Source organism: Helianthus annuus, chromosome 15 (genome assembly GCF_002127325.2).
Source record: "Helianthus annuus cultivar XRQ/B chromosome 15, HanXRQr2.0-SUNRISE, whole genome shotgun sequence".
In the NCBI taxonomy this organism is placed as follows: Eukaryota; Viridiplantae; Streptophyta; class Magnoliopsida; order Asterales; family Asteraceae; genus Helianthus; species Helianthus annuus.
In genome coordinates, this window is record NC_035447.2 from 39563773 (window position 1) to 39584876 (window position 21104).

General features: G+C 35.6%; 2 protein-coding genes across 2 annotated transcripts; one reads left to right on the forward strand and one right to left on the reverse strand.

Annotated features, from left to right (window-relative positions):
• The first annotated feature begins 2188 nt into the window (after positions 1–2188).
• Positions 2189–6751, forward strand: LOC110911414. Its single transcript, XM_022156018.2, has 2 exons — positions 2189–2568; positions 4714–6751. The coding sequence occupies exons 1-2, from the start codon at positions 2413–2415 to the stop codon at positions 6541–6543; spliced, it is 1986 nt and encodes a 661-aa protein (XP_022011710.1). The 5' UTR covers positions 2189–2412; the 3' UTR covers positions 6544–6751.
• A 5099-nt stretch (positions 6752–11850) lies between these two features.
• LOC110911412 (kirola) lies at positions 11851–13041 on the reverse strand. Its single transcript, XM_022156017.2, has 2 exons — positions 12836–13041; positions 11851–12302 (listed from the first exon to the last, which is right to left on the reverse strand). The coding sequence occupies exons 1-2, from the start codon at positions 13020–13022 to the stop codon at positions 12034–12036; spliced, it is 456 nt and encodes a 151-aa protein (XP_022011709.1). The 5' UTR covers positions 13023–13041; the 3' UTR covers positions 11851–12033.
• Positions 13042–21104: the final 8063 nt, after the last annotated feature.

The window sequence follows — 21104 nt, forward strand, 5'->3', positions numbered from 1 at the left end:
GAAAAGTTATATATTTTTTGTTCCAATTTTACCCCTCCTTCATTAAAAGTCTTCCCCCCTCCTTTTTAGTGGGTTTTAGTTAGTTTTATAGTTTTCACAATAACTAGTAGTTTTCATTTGAACCTTCCCCTATAGACGTATTAACATAAGTAGTAATAATAATAAGTAATAAAAACGGTTTAAATAAATAAATATAATAATAGTTTAAAAATAATGTTGTGTTTTTAACGAATTTAATTGGTTTATTTATTTATCCTTTTACATTAACCGTTTTACATTATAACCCCTAAACTTTAACAAAGTTATAATTTTGGGTTTTTAAAGAATTCTTTTGTTACGTGAATTTTTTTTAACAATTTCATTTTTATATCAACGCTCTCCGCGATTTATTTTTATCTACGTTTGATGTGAATTTTCGCAACGTGTTAAAATTAACCGGTTGTTTTAAACATTTTTTTTAAAACCGTTAAGGTTTCTATAAACCGTTCTACACTCATCTCTAAATAGACATTGCGAGGTGCTTTTTTTTACGTCTATTTCAGATTGTAGGACTGTAGAACAAGATAAACAAGTCAGCACAAACAAGCACTACTAAAATCGAACCGTTGTAATGCTCGCCCGCCATGCTTATCTTTATATACGCTTTGACATAAATATGTTCGAATAACTTGGCTATCATATACAACAACGTAATTTTCTCTGTGACTTTCAAATATACCGTCGTGACGCAATCTTTTTTATCGTAACGTAAAACATCCCTCATGATTTGCTTAATTAAAATACGTTTTCCGTCACGAAGCTCGCTCGAGTTGTAACCCACTAATTTTATAAAATTATGGAGTTAAATACCATTTTAGTCCCTGTGGTTTGGGCCATTTTGCCAGTTTAGTCCAAAGATTTAATTTTTCTCCTGTGGGACCAATAAGGTTTCACGATTGCCATTTTAGTCCAGTTGGTTAACTTCATCCATTTTTCTGTTAACGAGAAATGCAATTCGGTCATTTTATATGTAATTCTGTTAACTAGAAGGACAATTCGGCCATATAAAATGACCGAATTGCCGTTCTCGTTAATAGAAAAAATGGATGAAGTTAACCCAGTGGACTAAAATGGCAACAGTGAAACCTTTATGGACTCACAGACGAAAAATGAAAACTTTGGACTAAACTGACAAAATGAAACCTTTGAATATACCGTCGTGACGCAATCTTTTTTATCGTCACGTAAAACATCCCATCATGATTTGCTTATTTTATATACCTTTTCCGTCACGAAGCTCGCTCCAGTGGTAACCCACTAATTTTATAAAATTATGGAGTTAAATACCATTTTAGTCCCTGTGGTTTGGGCCATTTTGCCAGTTTAGTCCAAATGTTTCATTTTTCTCATGTGGGTCCAAAAAGGTTTCACTGTTGCCATTTTTTAGTCCACTGGGTTAACTTCATCAATTTTTTCTGCTAACGAGAAAGACAATTCGGTCATTTTATATGTAATTCTGTTAACTAGAATGACAATTCGGCCATATAAAATGACCGAATTGCCGTTCTCGTTAATAGAAAAAATGGATAAAGTTAACCCAGTGGAATAAAATGGAAACGGTGAAACCTTTTTAAACTCACAGACGAAAAATAAAACTTTTGAACTAAACTAACAAAATAATCCAAACTATGGGGACTAAAATGACAATTTAACTCTAAAATTATGTATAAAATAAGGAGTAAAATGCCATTTTGGTCCCTGTGGTTTGGTCACTTTTGCCACTTTAGTCCAAAACTCAAACTTTTTACATCTGGGTTCCTGTGGTTTCAGTTTTATTGCCATTTTGGTCAAAAAATGAAATCAGATCATATTTGTCTTATAAAATCCTGCAATTTTGTCATTTTCCTCAGGGGTAAATCAGGTCATATTTGTCTTATAAAATATGGTATTTATTTATAAAAGAGAAATGATCATTTCGCCCATGCGGAAAATGACAAAATAGCAGGATTTTATAAGGCAAATATGACCTGATTTCATTTTTGGACCAAAACGGCAATAAAACTAAAACCACAGGGACCCAGATGTAAAAAATTTGAGTTTTGAATTAAAGTGTCAAAAGTGATCAAACCACGGGAACCACAATGGCAAATAAAATACTACATTTTCTAGTTTGCTACAAAGTAGGAAAAATATTTTGAAATCAATGTACTGTACTCTACAGGAAAGTCGCGGTCAAACTTTCAGCTTTTTGAAACCGTTTCACAGGTTTTCAAAAACACACACACTTATCTCGCCGAATCTTGAGATGAACACAAATATATTGTTTCCATTATCCTTACAAACAATATTTTCAAATCAAAACCCTAAAAATTTCCACGACCTAAATCTCTCAAACAACACCACTGCTGATCGATCGATCATCTTCAACCATACATGGAGAAGTTGCAAGAAGCCCTCATTCAATTTACACATTCAAACCCTAATTTATTCCCAAACGATGCTAACAATTCGTATCCTCTGTTGATTCAACACTGTTTTCCTAAGTTTTTTTCGGATTTTCAGACTCCTAATCATCCACCTTATGCAGCTGTAAGTGTAACTATTAGTTTTTTGTTTTTAATGTTTGTTGTTAGATAGAATTTTCGGTTTTAGGGTTTGTTTTTTGTGTTGAACTGGTGGAATTGTGGTATATGAAGTGAAATTAGGTTTATTATAAAATGATAATGAGTGATATTGTTGATGTTGAAGATGTTTGAATGATTAGGAATTTAGGATTGTATGAAAATGTTAGGTGAATCGGTTTTAATCGAGTGCTGGATACATGTGTAAGTAATACATAGAAAATATATTTTTACCTGTCATGTGACACCGGTAATGCCTATGTGGATTGGTTTTAAAATGTATGCATCAGGAGCGCGTAACGTGCACCATAGTTATCAAATGCGCTAGGCGCACTCTAGGCGCATAGGCCCCGCCTGTCGCCTAGGCGAGAAGCGCAAAAAAAGCGCGGGCCTGAGGAAAAAAAAGCGCAAGCAAAAAAAACATAAAAAAATAATACTATGTATTGAAAAAAAAAAAACACTCTTCAAATTCCAAAAGTATTTGAATACCATAATCCTTATAATAAAACCAAAATCATCATGAATCCTCATAATGTCGAAAAATATACTGCAAATCCTCATAAGGTTGAAAAATAATTGTAGTATTGTATGTTTTGCCAGCCAAAAAAATGAACGTTTGTTTACAACATAGGCTGTATATAACAATATATTTTTACAGAAGATATGATATCTCTCAACTTTTTTAAAATTCAAATTTGATTGAGATATAATTTCCAAAAAAATAGATAAATATCTGTAACTATAATCTAGTATATATATAAGATAAGATTTCAAAAAAAAAAAAAGTCACGTGGCTTTTTTTACCTAGGAGGGAGAAGCGCAGGTAGGTCGACTCGCCCAAAAATATCGCCTAGGCGGGAAGAGCGAGCGCTTTTGATAACTATGACGTGCACATCACATAATGTGGTGATGCAGTTGATGCTAGGTAGTTATCATGTATGCGGGCATCACATGATGCGCGTGTGATGTGGCGCCTTATGTAGTTAACTAGTACTTGAACAAATTAGAGATTCGATTGCAATGGGTTTGAGGTTTTTAAATTTTTATCATTGATTGAACTAGTCAGACTATCGATTGAGCAATGGGTTTGAGTCTATGAACAAATTAGACCGTTGATTGACAAATTTGACCGTGGATCAGTGGCGGACCCAGGAATTTTTCCATGGGGGTGCGTAACATTTTTAAAAATTTTAGGCCCCAAGGTATATAAATAAAAAATCGGTTCGTATCGGGTCGGTTCGGGTCGAGTCGAGTCATGTAAAACAAAAGAACTTAATTTATATAACCCACCGTTACATAATGAAAACAAAACGAAGCACATGTCTACTATGGTTAGTATGCGGCTATAATAGGCCGCTGGAGGTGGATAATATCAACCAAAAATCATCAAAAATAACAAAGAAACTTACCCGTGGCTGATTACGGTGGTATGCGGCTGCTGACTGTTCACTGTTGTCGTTGTTGATGTTCTGATTGCTGGCGTGCAAGGACGATAAAGAGAGCAGGATAGAATATGTAACGGTTTTGGGCTCGTTTATTTTATTTTAGTTTGAAATATTGATGATTTGTTGGGTTTGTTTATTGGGCTAAGACTTAGTAGTGGGCTAGTTAAATGTATTGGGTATTTGGGTTTAGTTATTTAGGTATTAAAAGTAAAATAATTTAGGTAGCATTTTTTATAAAATAGGAGTTTACGAAAGAATATTTTTAAAATATAAATTGAAAACGCTTTTTACCTAAGGGGTGCGGACGAAAAAGTCCAAGAGGTGCGGACAGAAAATTCCATGGGGTGCGGACGAAAAATTCTAATGGGTGCGGACGGGATTTTCGACGGAACTTAGCACTAAATTTTTTTTTTCCCGGGGGTGCGCCCGCCCACCCTGGTCCAGCCTTAGGTCCGCCCTTGCCGTGGATGATGAGAATAGCTTACATTTTAGTCTCTAGTATTTTTTTAACGAAGAATGCCTTGCATACGTGATGCTTGCACTTCGTGCATTGGCTTTTGGGATCAAAACGCATCAGAGCGTCACTCTTTTTTTGAAACCAAGTCCACTATTCATCACTACCGAATTTGTTATTAATCTAACTATATCATGGTCAACCATGGATGCAGATGATATACAAGGCGATTCAGGAACTGAACAAGAAAGGAGGTTCTAGTGAGAAGTCGATATCAGATCACATACAAAAGGAGTATACTGATTTGCCTTGGGCTCACTCGACATTGCTGAAACATCACCTTGAGAAGCTATGTGATCGAAATGAAATTTGTATAACCGACAAGCAATGCTATTTGCTTGCTGGTATAGAGTCGGAATCAAGGAACAAAAGCAGCAAGCCTAGTAAGAAACATAAGAAGGATAAAAGTCAACCCAATTCAGAGGCGTGCAAGAAAAGCAGTAGGCCCTCCAAAAAATACAAGAAAAAGGAAAAAAACCCGTCGGGTGTTCAGAAAACTAGTGCTAAGGAGCACATAGAGTTGCTTAAGAGGAAGAGGAAGCTGGGATTGAAGTCTATAAAGAAAAACAGCAAGCGAGCCAAGAAACGCTTGATTAATAATGAAGTAACTGTTGATGAGTCACATGAGCAGAAGCAGACATCAGAAATTACGATGGGTGACATACAAATCCAAGAACGAAACGGGTTACGGAAGAGGAAGAGGAAGCATGGGCTGAAGTCTAAAAGGAAAAGTAGCAAGCACACGAAGAAACACGCGATAAATGAGGATACTGAACTTCAGCTATTGGGTGAAGCAAATCTGGAACAAAATAATGAAGTAATTGATGACGTATCAGCTGAGCAGAACCAGATAGTAGAAGTTAACATGGGTGACATACAAATTCAAGAACAAAATGAGGCGGGTCAAGTGTCAGACCGTGATAATTCTGGTTACGTTAACTTAGAGCAAACTCAAACGAAGAAGAATCCCGAGCTTCTGCAGATTGAAGAATCTCCTGGTTCGAATCCCGTATTACACGGAAATGGAAAACGGGTTTGGACTAGATCACAGTGGAAGACGGTTTTAAAGAAAGATGCATTAGGAGGTAGCTCAGAGTTAACAGACTCTCTAGGTTATGCAAATATGTCAAAAGATAAGCCTGACATTGTTGAGTATTTGTCGAACGAAAAACAACAGGCAATGGAGATTATCGAAGTGAAGAGCGCGGTTGATATCGAACCACTACAGATATCAAGAAGTACAAGTTTGGATAAGCCGCTGATAGAATTCTTAAAGCCAACGTCTTCGAAGGTGATTTACCGGTTTCCTGATGATGAAACGACCACTGCTCCAAGTGCAACAGAAGTGCAGGATCCGATTAGTTTTCAGCAAGATCAGCAGCCAGAAATGCTACCGCTTGTTGATGAACGGAAATACAAACGTCGTGGTAGGCATCCGAAGCCTATGGAATCTGAGATATCAAAAGTCAAAAGTCAACAGTCACCTAAGAAGTTGATTATTCAGTTTTCTGATAATGAACCGACCACTGCTCCAAGTTCAACAGAAGCGCAGGACTCGATTAGTTCTCAGCAAGATCAGCAGACAGAAAAGCTACCGCTTGATGATAAGCCCATGTACAAGCGTCGTGGTAGGCGTCCGAAGCCTATGGAATCTGAGAAGTCAACAGTTAAGGGTCAGCAGTCAGATAAGAAGTTGATTCCCGAGTTTCCTGCTGATGAACCGACTACTGCTCCAAGTTCAATAGAAGTGCAGGATCCGATTGGTTCCCAGCAAGATCAGCAGCTAGAAAAGGTACCGCTTGACGATAAACCCAAGCACAAACGTCGTGGTAGGCCTCCAAAGCGTATGCAACGTGAGAAGTCAAAATTTAAAAGTCAACAGTTAGCTAAGAAGTGCAAAGCTGGAAAGAAAAAGGGTCAACCTAAGAACAAGGGCCATGTCAAGCATAAGATGACTAGGCGGAGCAGCAGAGAGCCAAGTTAATAGGCTAAAAGAGACCGAATCTTGAGTTTAATGTAGACAATGATTGATTGAAGAACCAGTAGATGCAACACAGAGTGTAACGGTGACATTTTTTCTTTAGTGTTTTTTTTTTTTCAAGTTTAGATTGCCCAAGGAGTTGTTCAAATGGTGATTTCTGTACCTTGTTCGATCTGTTGCCTATCTTTTTTATTTTATTTCAAATTATCTATCCGTTGTGTACTCCGATTCCTATCATTTGGTATCAGAGCCGAAGAGATCCGTTTTGACTCTTACACCTCTACGTTCACATACTATCCACTATCCAGTTTTAAAAAAAAAGGTTGTTGCATCATATCCTTCATCAGATTTGGAAATTGTTTTCTCATCATTTGGTTGCAACACTTAATCTCTACCATCCACTAATACTTATTCAGATCATTTTCATTACCTGCTGGCCTTGTATTTCAGCCACAGGAAACGAGAAACGAACCACGGAACAGCAAATATGCGCCTTACTGGGATGGCCACCAAGCACATGGGTCGAGGAGGGATTATGCATTCATGCCATACCATACGCGTCCAAGTTGCTATGCGCCATCGGATACCCACCAAAAATACCCGAGCCACCCACTAAACCGGTTCACAACTTTTTTTCGAAGATGGGGAGGATGATGTATATCGGGTCACCAAACCGGTTCACAACTAAGTTACCATCGCTTTAGTTGTTCTACTAGACCCATGCAAGGGCATTATGGTAAATTCTGGGTATGTTCTATTCTATGCAAGATGGGGTATTTGACACTATATTTATATGTAAATCCCAATTATTTAGAGCTAGTGACCGTATATTAGTGACGAATATGATTTGATGATGATATATGACAATGCCGGCTATTGGGCCGGCCAAGCGAGGCGACGGCCCGAGGCCCAAATTTTGAAAGGGCCCGAGAGGTTTTTATTAAGTTTTAGAGTTAAATGCTTGGTTGGTCCCTGTGGTTTGCGAAAATTGCAGACTTGGTCCCAGTGGTTCACTAATTACACACGTGGTCCTAATAGTTGTAATTTTTGCACTCGGGTGGTCCTTAACGCTAACGTACGTTAAATTTATCAGTTAAGTACGTGTGAAATGACGAGATTACCCTTAACTAAAAAACAAAAATACCAATAAAATCATCATCCTCATCTTCTTCACTGTGAGTCCCACCCCCTTCTTCCCCACAGGGACCAACCAAGCATGGAAAGGCGGACGAAATCCCATTCGGTCCGCAGATTTAATCACTACAGAATCAGTCCACAGATTTAATCACTGCAGAATCAGTTTAATCCGGAAATCCACACCCGGACGAAATCCCATTCGGTTGAGTATTTTTGCTGTTCATTTGAAATCAGATATTAGTTATCCGTGAAGCAGAATCACGTTTATTCGCACAAACTCAGATTTTTCGAGTTCATGTGTTGACTCATCTACTGAACAGTTCATTCATCCGCAGACCTTCATCTGTTACATTTGCAGAGTTCATCAAAATTGTCCATTTGTTGCAGGAAAAACGTTATCCGCTGTGAATCAGACTCATTCGCTGAACAGATTTTAATCACATCTGCAGAAGTATTATTTTCATCCGCAGAAATTACTCTTTCATTCGCTGGATTGAGCATAAGCTATATTGCAGAAACTGTTCATCTGTCCGCAGAATTAACAACTTCATTCGCAAGATCTGAACTTGATCCACTGCAGATTAGTCCATTTGTTGTTTTGTTCATCCGCTGAACTGAACAGCCTGTTCATAACAAGGGTCCATTCATTGATTCTCGTTTGAGTTGTTTGGAATTTGTTGATTTGCTAAAAGTGTTTATACGCTGCAAATCAGTTTAGTCATGGAAAGGCGGAGGCACGGGGAACTGTGAGAGGATGATTGTGGTGATGGTGGGTGTTCAGTGGTGGTGGTGTTTGAGAAGAGAGAGAGACATATCTGGGTAGAGATGACGGTGATATGGGGAAGAAGGGGGTGGGACTCACAGTGAAGAAGATGAGGATGATGATTTTATTGGTATTTTTGTTTTTTAGTTAAGGGTATTCTCGTCATTTCACACGTACTTAACTGATAACTTTAACATAGGTTAGTGTTAAGGACCACCCGAGTGCAAAAATTACAACTATTAGGACCACTTGTATAATTAGTGAACCACTGAGACCAAGTCTGCAATTTTCGCAAACCACAGGGACCAACCAAGCATTTAACTCTAAGTTTTATATATTATACGTACTTAAATAACCTCTACCATCGCCTATTCTAGAGCAGTTGGCAAGTGTGTTGTGTTTTGTCCTTGGGGTTTCTGGTTCGATTCCGTCATTGTGCGTTATTTTTATTTGCTTTTAGCTTTCCAGACTTTAAATGCTAAAAGTATTTATTTATGAAAGAGTTGATGAATGGGTTGTTAGTCTATTGGTTCACGAATTAAACATATACAGGATTGGTGTAGGTTCAATCCCTCCATTTCCCACATTTTTTTCTTTTTTTTTGGATTCCAGTTTATTTTAACTATGAGTTGCGTCTCCAACTTGGAAAAATATGCAATGACAATATCAATATCTGTAAGTGCATCTAATATATGCAATGGCAATGGCAATATCAACATCAATATCTTTTAAGTGCATCTAATATCAAAAGAAAATCATATAAAGGTATACCTTCATCTAAAAATGACCTTTATCGTAAAATGTAGGAGTAAAATATAAAAATGTTATATGTGATAATGTAATATGACAACTTTATTATATTACATTTTACTTATGCTTATAAAAACCTATTGGGCATAATATTTATTATTTATATCGAGTATCCGTATCGTATCTCACCGAACAAAACCAAGATTCGATCGATACCAATTATAGGGAGGGGCCCAAATTTTTTTATTTCGCACGAGGCCTAAAATATTTTTAACATTCTTGGGGACGGCTCTGATATATTTAGTTCTGGAGATGGTGAGTTTCTGTGTCTTTGACAACCTTCTTATAGAATTCCATAAGTGTGTCCGGATCAGGAACATTATGACTCAGCTTCTCGTACTCGACGGTCCATGTCACCAGGTTGTTTAAACCATGCCTGTCTACATGAAGGTGAATAACAAAGGTCTTATATTGTTCCAGAAGATTGCCTTCTAGTAACTCGAATGTGATCGACTTTTTGGCTTCATTGATGTCCTTGATTCAGGGTTTTGAAGTCTGGTCTTTTCCATCTGCAACAACAGATCATCCAAAACTTTAAATTTTAATCAAGTGATTTTGCAAAATTGATAAAGAAAGACGTTAAGTGTATGTTGTTAAAAGAACTCAAGATTTTCATACATTGATCAATCATGATTCATCACTTTAAGAGTTAAATACCCGGATAGTCTATGTGGTTTGGCCTTTTTACCTTTGGTCACTAACTTTCTAAAATTATAGCTATAGTCCCCAATTTTTTCAATTTCGTTTCCGGATAGTCCCTGTCGCGGATGGAGGTTAGTTTTTAGTGTTAAGTGGGTGTGAAATGACCAAAATGCCCTTTAGTATAAAACAAAATATATTAAAGAATTATTAATAAACATATATTGTGGGACCCAATTATAAAATGTATAAGATATACACAGACAACATATTCAGCTCTCACTTACGGGGACAGCTCACGCGTGGTTTGACAGCCTCCCCGTATGAAGAATCAAATCATGGATTGATTTCCAAGAACAATTACTTGCCCACTTGAGCCAACAAAGGCGTTACAAACGCGATACATCTGAAGTCATGAATATTTGGCGACGCGATAACGAAGGTTTGGAAGACTTTATCACTCGCTTCAACAAGGAGTATTTAGAGATCGACTACGTGAGCGAAGATCTGATGCGCGTCCACTTCAAGAAGGCAATCCGTTGTGATAGTATAATACGGACTATCACAGGTAAGAGACAACATGCCTAAGGAGTGGGATAAACTGATGGCAGTAGCCAAGGTGGTCGCGCATACTGAGGAATCACTGACTGGAGGCAAGTCCAGTTATTATCCTGATGACCATTACTCAAGAATCAACGCGCATGAGTCAAGCAGGCGCAACAAGAACAAAAACCCTGGCTGGAAGTCGAACCAGTCTAGTGGTTATGAGGAAAGGACTAGCTACAAGGAGGACGCGCGTGCCACGATTGACATAATTGGATACCGCAAGGCGGTAAAGAACGAGAACAGGGAAAAATACTGGACTATGTTGAATAAGACATCTAAAGAGGTTCTTATGACGGAGAACCACGATTTCAAAGCTCCCAAACCCATGTCAAACAAGAAGGGCCACGACCCTAATCTGTATTGTGATTTCCATAAAGACACAGTTCATCTAACAGACGACTGTATCAGTTTGCGCCAAGAGATAGAAAAGGCCCTCAAGAGCGGCAAGCTAGGGCACTTAGTGAAGGGGTATGGTCCCAAATCTTGCGCCGACCAATCAGGTCACGCGCGAGACCGTACTCCTATTAGACTAATTTGGCAGCTTTCCTAACCTCGCGCCAGCTAATCAGGTACAACCTAGGTCGCGCGCGGGGTCAGGGTAAACACAAGACCAGATTTCACACTTGGCTCCTTGGATGAAAACCCTCACTTCCTGGACCTTGCGCCGACTACATGGGATATCCCCAGTGGTCGCGCGGAGGACAGAAGCGCAGGTAATCCTGGGACAAGTACGACAGGTACAAGTGGCAGAGCAATGGACCAATGAGCGTCCAACAGCGTGTATCCGATCGTGCTCCACGATTAACAATTGTATAGGAGACAAGAAGGTACACAAGGACGCATACGTGGCACTAATCAGCGTGCGCCGACATCAGCTCCATGATCTCCACTTAGCCGCTGATGACAGACGAGACAACAAGGACAACGATCAGCCCACGTGGATCCATTCAGCGTGCGCCAGCTTACTTCGCCCAGAAACACTAACGGTCGTGATAGAGGTGACAAAACATACATTCCTTGTTGTCGACTCCAGGCCAAGGCCCATCAGCCCATCTCCTTCCACACCACTCCGGCTATAAATATGAGCCTTCATCTCCATGTTTAACCATTCTGTTTCCTTTCTTTCTCACTCTTAATCACACACTTATTAACTCAAAGCATATACTTATTCTCACGCCGGAGAGTGGTTACGAGGAGAAACCCCCTATTCCCCTCCTCGTAACGAGCTTAACGGGGTGTTTAGTGTTTTGCAGGATCAGCGTTATCACAACTTGAAGAAGACAAATAAGATTTACCTTATTTGTCGAGGCACATACCATAAACTAATCATCAGATTAGTTTGATGTTTCTTCAAGTACAAAAGAGGGGTTTCTATATTAATATTACGATTAAAACAACATGAATTTTTACAAATAGAAGCAACCAGCAAACATAACATACACAAGATGGGAAATCTCAAACAGTCAAACACAGCCAAATTCATTTATTTAGAGTCACCTATATTGGTGACGAATATGACTTGATACTTTCTTCTTCATTTAGTTCTTGAGATGGTGAGTTTCTATGTCTTTGGCCACCTTCTTATAGAATTCCATAAGTGAGTCCGGATCAGGAACATTAGGGTTCAGCTTCTCGTACTCAACGGTCCATGTGACGAGGTTGTTTACGCCATGTTTGTCTACATGAATGTGCAAAACAAAGGTCTTATATTGTTCCAGAAGATCGCCTTCAATTACCTCAAAGGTGACCGACTTTTTGGCTTCATTGATGTCCTTGACTAGGGTTTTTACAACACAGTCTTTTCCATCTGCAATAACATATCACTCAAAACCATTAATTTTAATCAAGTGATCTTGCAAATTAATGAAGAAACTCGTTTAGTATGTATTGTGGGGCTGTTAAAAAAAGCTTGTGACTCGCTCGAAATTGTAAGTAGGTCAAGCCTAAGCCAAGGTAAGCTCGCTCGTTAGCTCGATCGATAGGCTTATTTAAAATAAAGCCTAGATTTTAATGTACACAAACTATAACCAAGTTAGAAATGAGCCCACAATTATGTATTGGACTTGGATTATAAACTTTGAGTATGTTAAAAATATTATTTTTTGTTTTTTATATACAGATCAATACGTGTAGAAATATTAATATTTTAAATTAAATTAAAAATAAACGAGCTGGTTCCACTAGCCACGAGCTGACTCGAACTTTTTACGAGCCATATTCAAGCTCAACATTTCAGCTCGTAAGATAAATGAGCCGGGCCAAGCTAGCTCGTTTATCTTCGAGCATGAGCCCAATATGGCTCGGTTGACTTGGCTTGGCCAGCACTAGGATATTGTTTACCAAGAGAATAGTTCCAGAAGAGAACTGAGCCCACGGATCCAACTTCACCGTCATGGGTTTGACAGTTTTGGATGTTGGTGGGGGTCAAGCTCGGAATTTGGTGTGGGTTGGACTTCCATAACTCGTGAAAAACATCACCCCTCGACTTGATCTCAACCTGAACAACTCTTTTACCACTCAATGACATCTCTCTCTCTCCAACTTGAACACAAAGATGAGAATTGCTTGTAGTTGTATTTATAGATATGTTCTCTACCCCACACCATAAAAGCTAGCTTAACCACTCTTTGAGTCATCGGGTTTTAAATATTTTATTTTCTCAGGTGCCTATTTATTAGAAAATAGCAAGAAAAAACCATATGCAAAAAACATGATTTTAAAAAACAAACCGTAGCAAGTCAAATAAACAAAACCGGGCACTACCTATTCGTAGCTAAATCTACGATCACAACACAACTAGTGGCGTACTCAAGATTTTTTTCAAGAGGGTGCGGAATATTTTTAAAGATTTTAGGCCCTTAGGTATATGAAAAAAATTCAGTTCATATCGGGCCGTATCGGGTCGGTTCGGGTCGAGTCATGTAAAACAAAAGAATATTAAGCTAAAATTTATATAATCAAAAAAACACGTTAAACGCCGTTACAAACATATTTAAAATGTCGCCCTATAGGTTTTTATTTTTTAAAATCTATACAAACATCATTTAGAGCTAGTTTTCTAAGCAAGTCTTTCTCTATATAACATATACATTTTTAACACTTAAACAATCATCACCAGACTTCATAATTTTTAACTTTAAAATCAAACCCTAGTTTTAATTGTTGATTCTTTGTAACTAACCATTTAAACACACTAAACTTTAACTAAAACAACAAAATCAGCCAACTAAAGTTTCAAAAAAACAACAAAACAACTAAAATTTCAAACATTTTTAACAATTTTATTTCTTCTAAAAATCCAAATAAAACAAGAAAACAACAAAAAATAATCGAACCATACCCGGAAAGAGTGATGAAGATGCTGTTTTCGTGAGTTTGGTGGCCATAATTTACTATTCTCCGGCGAAATCCGAAGCTGTTGCTGCTGCCCGATGAAGACCCGTTGTGCACTGTTGTTGGTGTCGTGGGCCTGGATCACAAAACAAAGAGCGGGACGAGAGAAGGGGAAAGGACGGTGGGTTGGGTTATCATATTTTAGGTCAAATTATATTATTAATTGGGTTGGACTTGGGTTATATGGTTGTCATCTGGGATTTTGTACCACCTCCCCCCCCCCCCCCCTCTCCGCGCATGGGTATTGAAGGTGCTCTTTAGCAATGTGGAATCTGTAATAACTAAGGTCGTGTAGGTCATTTTGGGTTGGCAACGTTGTTGGTGTCAAGTTGTGTTATTAATTAGCAGTATTTAATTTTAAATGTTATTACTACAATTACTGTGGATTGGATATGATATTTGCAATATGGTTTTGAAAATTTGTGATGGCTTAACAAAAAGAAACTGGTGAAAATCATATATCTGAGCCAAAAATATAATAAAATCTTTTTGGAATTATGTTTTTTTGTTAAGTTCAAGTAGATTGTGTATGTTTTGGTGTGTGTTTGTGTGTTTTGGTCTTTTGTTTTGTGTATTCTGGTTATATCATTATTGGCGAAGACGAACAAGCAGTTGCATCAGTCTTTATGACCACCATGCCATTGACATAACAAAGAAGTCATTTTTAATGGACTTAAATCAAATGGATTTTTGTTTCTCTTTGAAATTGTCTCATCTGTAATACTTTATGACGTCTCTAGATAAAATAATGGTTTATCTACATTTGTGGAAAAAGTCTAATGGATTTTTGAGATGTTTGTTTTTGTATACAAATTTATACACTTCATATGAAGTAAAATTAAGTGTTGAGTGTCGTGACTCTCGTGAGGTGAAGTCGAGAATGTGTGGATGCATGGTAGATTCCTCCTTCTACATTGTAGAGAGAGATTGAAAAGTGACATGTATTGCTACAACAGAGTTTGCTATTGTGTTGATTTGTAAACTATGAAAGTTTGGTGATTGGATGCATTAGCTTACAAGGGAGTTTGTTGCTGACGGAAGTTGTGGAAGTTGAAGCTATCTAAAGATCAAAGACTGCAAGATGATTGAAGACAAAGTTACCCTATGCAACTATTGTCAAAGGGAGTCTGTTGGTGCATATTGTGACAACAACATCATACTTAGGTCTTTTTAATATATAAATGCCAACAATTTGCGGGCTTAGCGTTGCATACTGAGTTTAGCTTTGTATGGGCTAAACTAAACCGACTTACTAGTCTTAAAGGTTTACAGGTTTGGTTGTGGTTGTAGGCTTAGCCTAGTCTGCTATACATGTGGTATATAAACATGTAATTGCATTAGGATTGAGGTTAGCCACTCCAAGAACTTCCAGAGAAAGAGAGATTTCGAGATAGAGAGAGAGAGAGAGAGAGAGAGAGAGAGAGAGAGATCAAGTCTTGAATAATCGTGTGTTGGATAATCAACATAAGACAATTTGTGAGTAGTTATATTTGCAGTTCTACTACTTTCTAGGTTCGTCTGATCAAGAGGATTCTGCACTCTTGATTGGATTATCATTCTTGTCAAAATCCACGGTGAAAGGGACCTACATGTAATTGATTTGTTATTTCCTTCTTCATTAGTATGTAAAGCTCGAACGATGAGGTGAATGTCTAGGAAAGGCTTACTCGGCTACTGAGGAGGTTATCAGTTCGGATCTCCGAATAAATAACAAGCTTAATGAGCTAACTAAAAGAGTTAGCAACATACAAAAAAAACCAGGCAAACCTATAAGTTGAATTAGGCGCCCTTATCACACTTTTTGCATTGCTTAACAATGTTAACGAAATAAATTTAGATGTATTAACAGTTTAAATAGTTGATTGTAAACTTTGTTATGGTAATGTAAATAATCAACATTACTAAATATATTTAGTAGTTTATCTTAATATAATTCGACATAAAAAAATGCGTTGATGCATTTTAATACTCCGCGGTATCACGGCGGGCTCCCGACTAGTTCATACTTATTATAAAATAAAAACTGTATTTGAGTAAACAAATGAAGTATAATCGGAGAAATAATATAAGAATCAAAGTTTTGGGTCCATTTTGATTTTAAAAACTATGACACATATCTTCCAAATCTACTATAAGATTATGTTAAATAAAATATTGTATCAAAAGTCAATTAAGTTTAACATCAATTATAAAGGGTTTCTTTTATAGGGGAAAATTCAAATGAAAACCATGTGAAAACTCGAAAACTAATTAAAAAAGCCAAAAAAATATACCAATTTTTTTTTTGGCATAATAATTTTCGCTACTTTTAGTATATAAAAAAATTTTCAAAAAAAAAAAAAAAAAATTTGTAGTGCACATGTGTAGTACACATACACATGTGTAGTATTACACATGTGTAATACAAAAAAAAAATTGTTTTTTGAAAAAAAGTTTTTTTATATGCAAAAACCTACGATTTTTTATAAAAAAAATTGATTTTTTTTTGTGTTTTTTAGGATTTTTTTTAGTTAGTTTTCGAATTTTCACAATAAAAGTGGTTTTCATTTGAATCATCCCCTTCTTTTATATATATTTATAGTTTTAGTCACTCAATATATACAAGTGACTAAAACTTACACATCATAGTGATCCAAGCCTTAACCTTCTACTATCTTAAATTTTATCTTACTCATCAATTTTACTGGGCTATTCCCAAATGAATGGTTTCTTATATTAAATGTCAAAATATACACCTGAATTATTATTATTATACATATTAATTTAAATTCCTCATGAATAGTGATTTCACATTTTAAAAGTTTCTTTGAAAGTTTAATTTAATTTTTATTCTATTTTCAACATTTATTTATTTTTCTATAAAATATTTTATTCATTATTCAATTTTTATTAATTTTATTAATCATATGTGTTCATTAACTTTTTTAAAACATTAACTCTGCACCTATGTTTTCTTTTCAACATTATGATATAAGTATTAATGGAAATGGATAACGTGCCGCTTTCATACCAAACTGAACCGAAACCGACAATGAATGGTAATTTATTATTTGAAGCATTTATTTTTCATTTATACAACTCGGTACTTATATTTACTTTTATTGTTTTTGTTTTAGATAAGCATATCGCTACCGTACTATACCTAACAAAATCGATACATGTATCTGTACATGTATTCATTTTGATGGTTTCTGGTTTCAATAATTTTTCATTTATAGAACTTGTCTACGACGATAAATGAATATCTATACGAGTTTTGTGATGATCTGAACCAATCAATACCATTTGAACAATATCCATGTAAACCCATGTTGGTTTTTATATCAAGTGCAATTGTCCCGGTACTGTAACGAATCAAATCGATGCCAATCTAATGCTCACGGTAGTGTACCACCGCAACGCGCGTTCAAATAACCTAGTTGTTATTATTTGATAATTACTATAGAGTAAATTGCCAAATTTGTCCCTCAGGTTTGGGTGTCTTTACCAGTTTCATCCAAAACAACTTTTTTGTACTATATTGTCCCTCACTTTTATATTTTTTGCCATTTTCATCCAAACGTCTAACTTTTTTGCCAAAATCATCACTGAGATTTGGGATTTTTTGTCATTTTTATCCAAATATTTGATAGAAAATATAAAGCAAATTAGACATTTGGATGAACATGGCAAAAAATCTCAAAAGTGAAGGACAATATTGTACAAAAACGTTGTTTTGAATGAAACTGGCAAACATGTCCAAACCTCAGGAACGATTTTAACAATTTACTTATTACTATAAGATTAAAAGATAAGTAATAGAGACCACAAGATCATAACACATAACACAACACTTCCTAGGGTGTTAAAAGATCCTGTAAGACTGTAAGATATATAGTTGAAGGTCTAATGATCAAGAGACGCAATACTAATTTTATCGCCGATGGGCACATCCCATTATGAGACAATTCTAACGCATTATATGCATGGTTACAAAAGTTGCTAAGCGCTCCATAGTCAAAGTTAAGAGTACTCGGGAAATACTATGTCTAGGCGAAGAGTACACGGACCTCGACAACCTACCTTGTAGCGATTACTCGGGGAGTACTCAGCCTCCGAAACCTTATTTTACAACAATGATTATATGTTGTGTATTGAAACTAGATTCTCACATCACATGTTACGGATATTCATGACCCATAAATAAATAGTGAATAGATCACAAATAGAAGATGTAATGATTAGTCATCTAATAAGTTTGCCTAATGTCTCAATTTAGTTAATAAAAATTATAACTTGTCATTTATATCTAACTAGGGTTAAGACCCGCCCGCGTTGCGGCGCGGATACATCGTAAACATTGAATGGATTACTCCAAACGTTATATGATGCATTAACCATATGAAAACACACATTTCGACGTATTCAGTTGAACTCAATGTAACATGTATAAGCATTGTGATTGGATCAAACGTAAAGTAAATCAAATTCATATCGAACAATCGTAACGTATTATATATGACCCAACTCATACATAGAAAACGTAACGGGTATGAATGAAAATATGCACATGTAATCGAAAGAGATTAATTAGAGCTTTCGAAAAAAAGAGGAGAAAAACAAACCATAATTTGACTCCACTCGGTTCGAAACAAACTTTACGAAACATACATAAAATAAACACGAAAACATATTATATTTGACCTGAATCATTTCTCAAAAAAGTTTACGTCGAAACATAGAACAACTTGAATTTATACCAAAACGTACATAAAAATATGCACGTAAAAATGGTTTCTTTAAACGAAAACGTATTATATTTGACCTGACTCGTCTATAAAAAAAGTTTACGTCGGAATGTAGAACAAATATACGTAGGTGAACAATAGTTTTTAAGTAAAGGAAGTATAAGGGTAAACCGAAACAAAATATTAGTAAAATATTTAATAGGTTAAAAACGTTCGTAAAACCGTGCCAAGTAGCACCAATGCACAACGACATCGACTCTCAACATCGTAAAAATAAAAGAGATAAAATGGTAAAAATTACATTGAACGAAAATCAGACTAAAATCGTTGAACCACGCACACCCGTTACAGTGTGTTAATGCGAAAAAAATTAACCAGAAACGTAAAATGTAGAAAATAATAACTTAGTCGATCTAGGACTCGCCTATTGCGACGAACTTTTCAAAAGGGAAAAAATGGATGCGTTGCAACGGGTCTATCAAATATGAAAAAATACAGCAAAAAACGTTGAACCTCACATGCACGCTACGACATGTTAACTCGCAAAATTTAGAACGAAACGTAAAACGAAAAACTTAGAAAATATAAAAAGTATGGGGGACCAAAGTTGTAAATAATAAAGTGTTGTGTTGAATTATAAAAAATGGAAAACTTTGGGTTAAAAGTAACAAAATTTAAAGGGGTTAAAAAACAAAATATGAAATGTTTGGGTTAAAAGTGAAAAATCAAGTTTTTTTTTTTTTTTTTTTTTGGAAAACTCCCAAAGCTTTGAGCACAACTCTTAATGCACAAAAAAGTTGCTAATTTATATATGGAATAATAATAATTTCACAATAATGATAAAGTTGGATGGTAAAAAATAAAATAAAATAAATCTTGCTAATTCTTAAAACATAAAAAGAACCTCTAAATGAAACAAAAGGACCGGAGACAAATAGACAGACAATTGAAAAAAAAAAGGTTTTATTTAACTAGTAAAATTTTCCACACGTTGCAGCGAAGATTGGGACAATATCAGTTTGGTTTATTACGATATCGGTACAACAACGCCACTCGGTATAACAACTTAAAGAGAAAAACCAAAAAAATAAAGTCGTCATATGTCAAAAAGGATACCAACACATTTTTTACATTGATCGAGAACCATAAAAATGAATAACAAGAGGCGGTAACGATCTTGTAGTACCGTCAGTTTAGTTTGACACGGCACCGATACATTACCGACAATCGATATATCTTAAGATACAAAAGCAAATCTATTTTGATTGTTCAACTGAAATCAGTTCAACCTTACTACGCGATGGGAACTCAGTCGAGGTTTTGGTCTACGACGTCAATTTAGGAAGAAAAAATCTGGATGTGAAATATCTTTGATAATATGTACGTTTATGCTTTGATTAATTGTACATTACTGCTCACAACTCGGTTTCAAAAAAAATTATATTGGTAGGTAGATAAAAATAGGCAAGTCATAACGACATACTCCAAATTTTATAAAATATTGTATTTTAAAAGTTATAAGAGAAAAACAAAATATACTTAAAAAAATTATATATTTATTTAATATATATAATTGAAAGTGGCTATGAATAGCGATTTTATTATTATAATGATATATAGCTTTTTAACATTTTATTATTAATATTATAATAATTTATTATTATATTTGTTTTAAGTTTTAACATATTTATTTTCTTTTTTAAAATCATATTTCCTGTATCATATGTTTTTTAATAATTCTTTTTTTGTTTTTTAATATATTTCCTTTATCAATTAATTTGATATCTTTTTAATAACTTTCGTTCCTTAAATTTTTTCCCTTGACATTATGGTATAAGTGTTGGTAAAAATGAATTTGTATTTAAACTTAAGTATTTATTTGGTATCATAAAGTAAAATGCTACGATGATAAACTGAACTGATTCCAGTAGTTTGGCTTTCTAAACAACATTATTTTATTTCAAATAACGTTTGTTTTACATTATTATTTGTTTTGCTTTGCCACAACGCGCGACGTCAAAAAGTATAATTGAAAAGTGATCATTAATAGAAATTTGATTTTTATAAAAGGACCTTTTTTCGTGAGAAGTGTGAGAAGTCATAGAAATTGACATGTAGGCATCATGTTTTGAACTTAGTCATGATGTTTTGGGTTATTTTGTCAAGAAAAACATCAAACATAACAATTTAAAACACAATGCAACGTATTATAGGCGTGGAATTTAAAACACACTGCTTAACACTTAAAACACACTACTTAACGTTCTTGGCATGGTGTTTTAAGTTTTAAGCCTAAAATTCATTGCATTGTGTCTTAAATTGTTATGCTTGGCGCTTTTTTTTACCAAAACAACTCAAAACATGTAGGATCGTTGACCTAACATGAATGAGTCGTTCAGAGAAGTTCTACTCTGTTTCAGGTGCGGAATAACAAGAAACAAAGCTAGAAACAGCTGATTCTTCACTTTAACTACTGATTATATTGATTT

Coding starts and splice junctions, on each gene's coding strand:
- LOC110911414 (XM_022156018.2), top strand. CDS start 2,413: ATGGAGAAGTTGCAAGAAGCCCTCATTCAATTTACACATTCAAACCCT. Junction 2,569..4,713: donor ATCATCCACCTTATGCAGCT/GTAAGTGTAACT, acceptor CCATGGATGCAG/ATGATATACAAGGCGATTCA.
- LOC110911412 (XM_022156017.2), bottom strand. CDS start 13,022: ATGTCATTGAGTGGTAAAAGAGTTGTTCAGGTTGAGATCAAGTCGAGG. Junction 12,303..12,835: donor CTTCTGGAACTATTCTCTTG/GTAAACAATATC, acceptor ATGTTATTGCAG/ATGGAAAAGACTGTGTTGTA.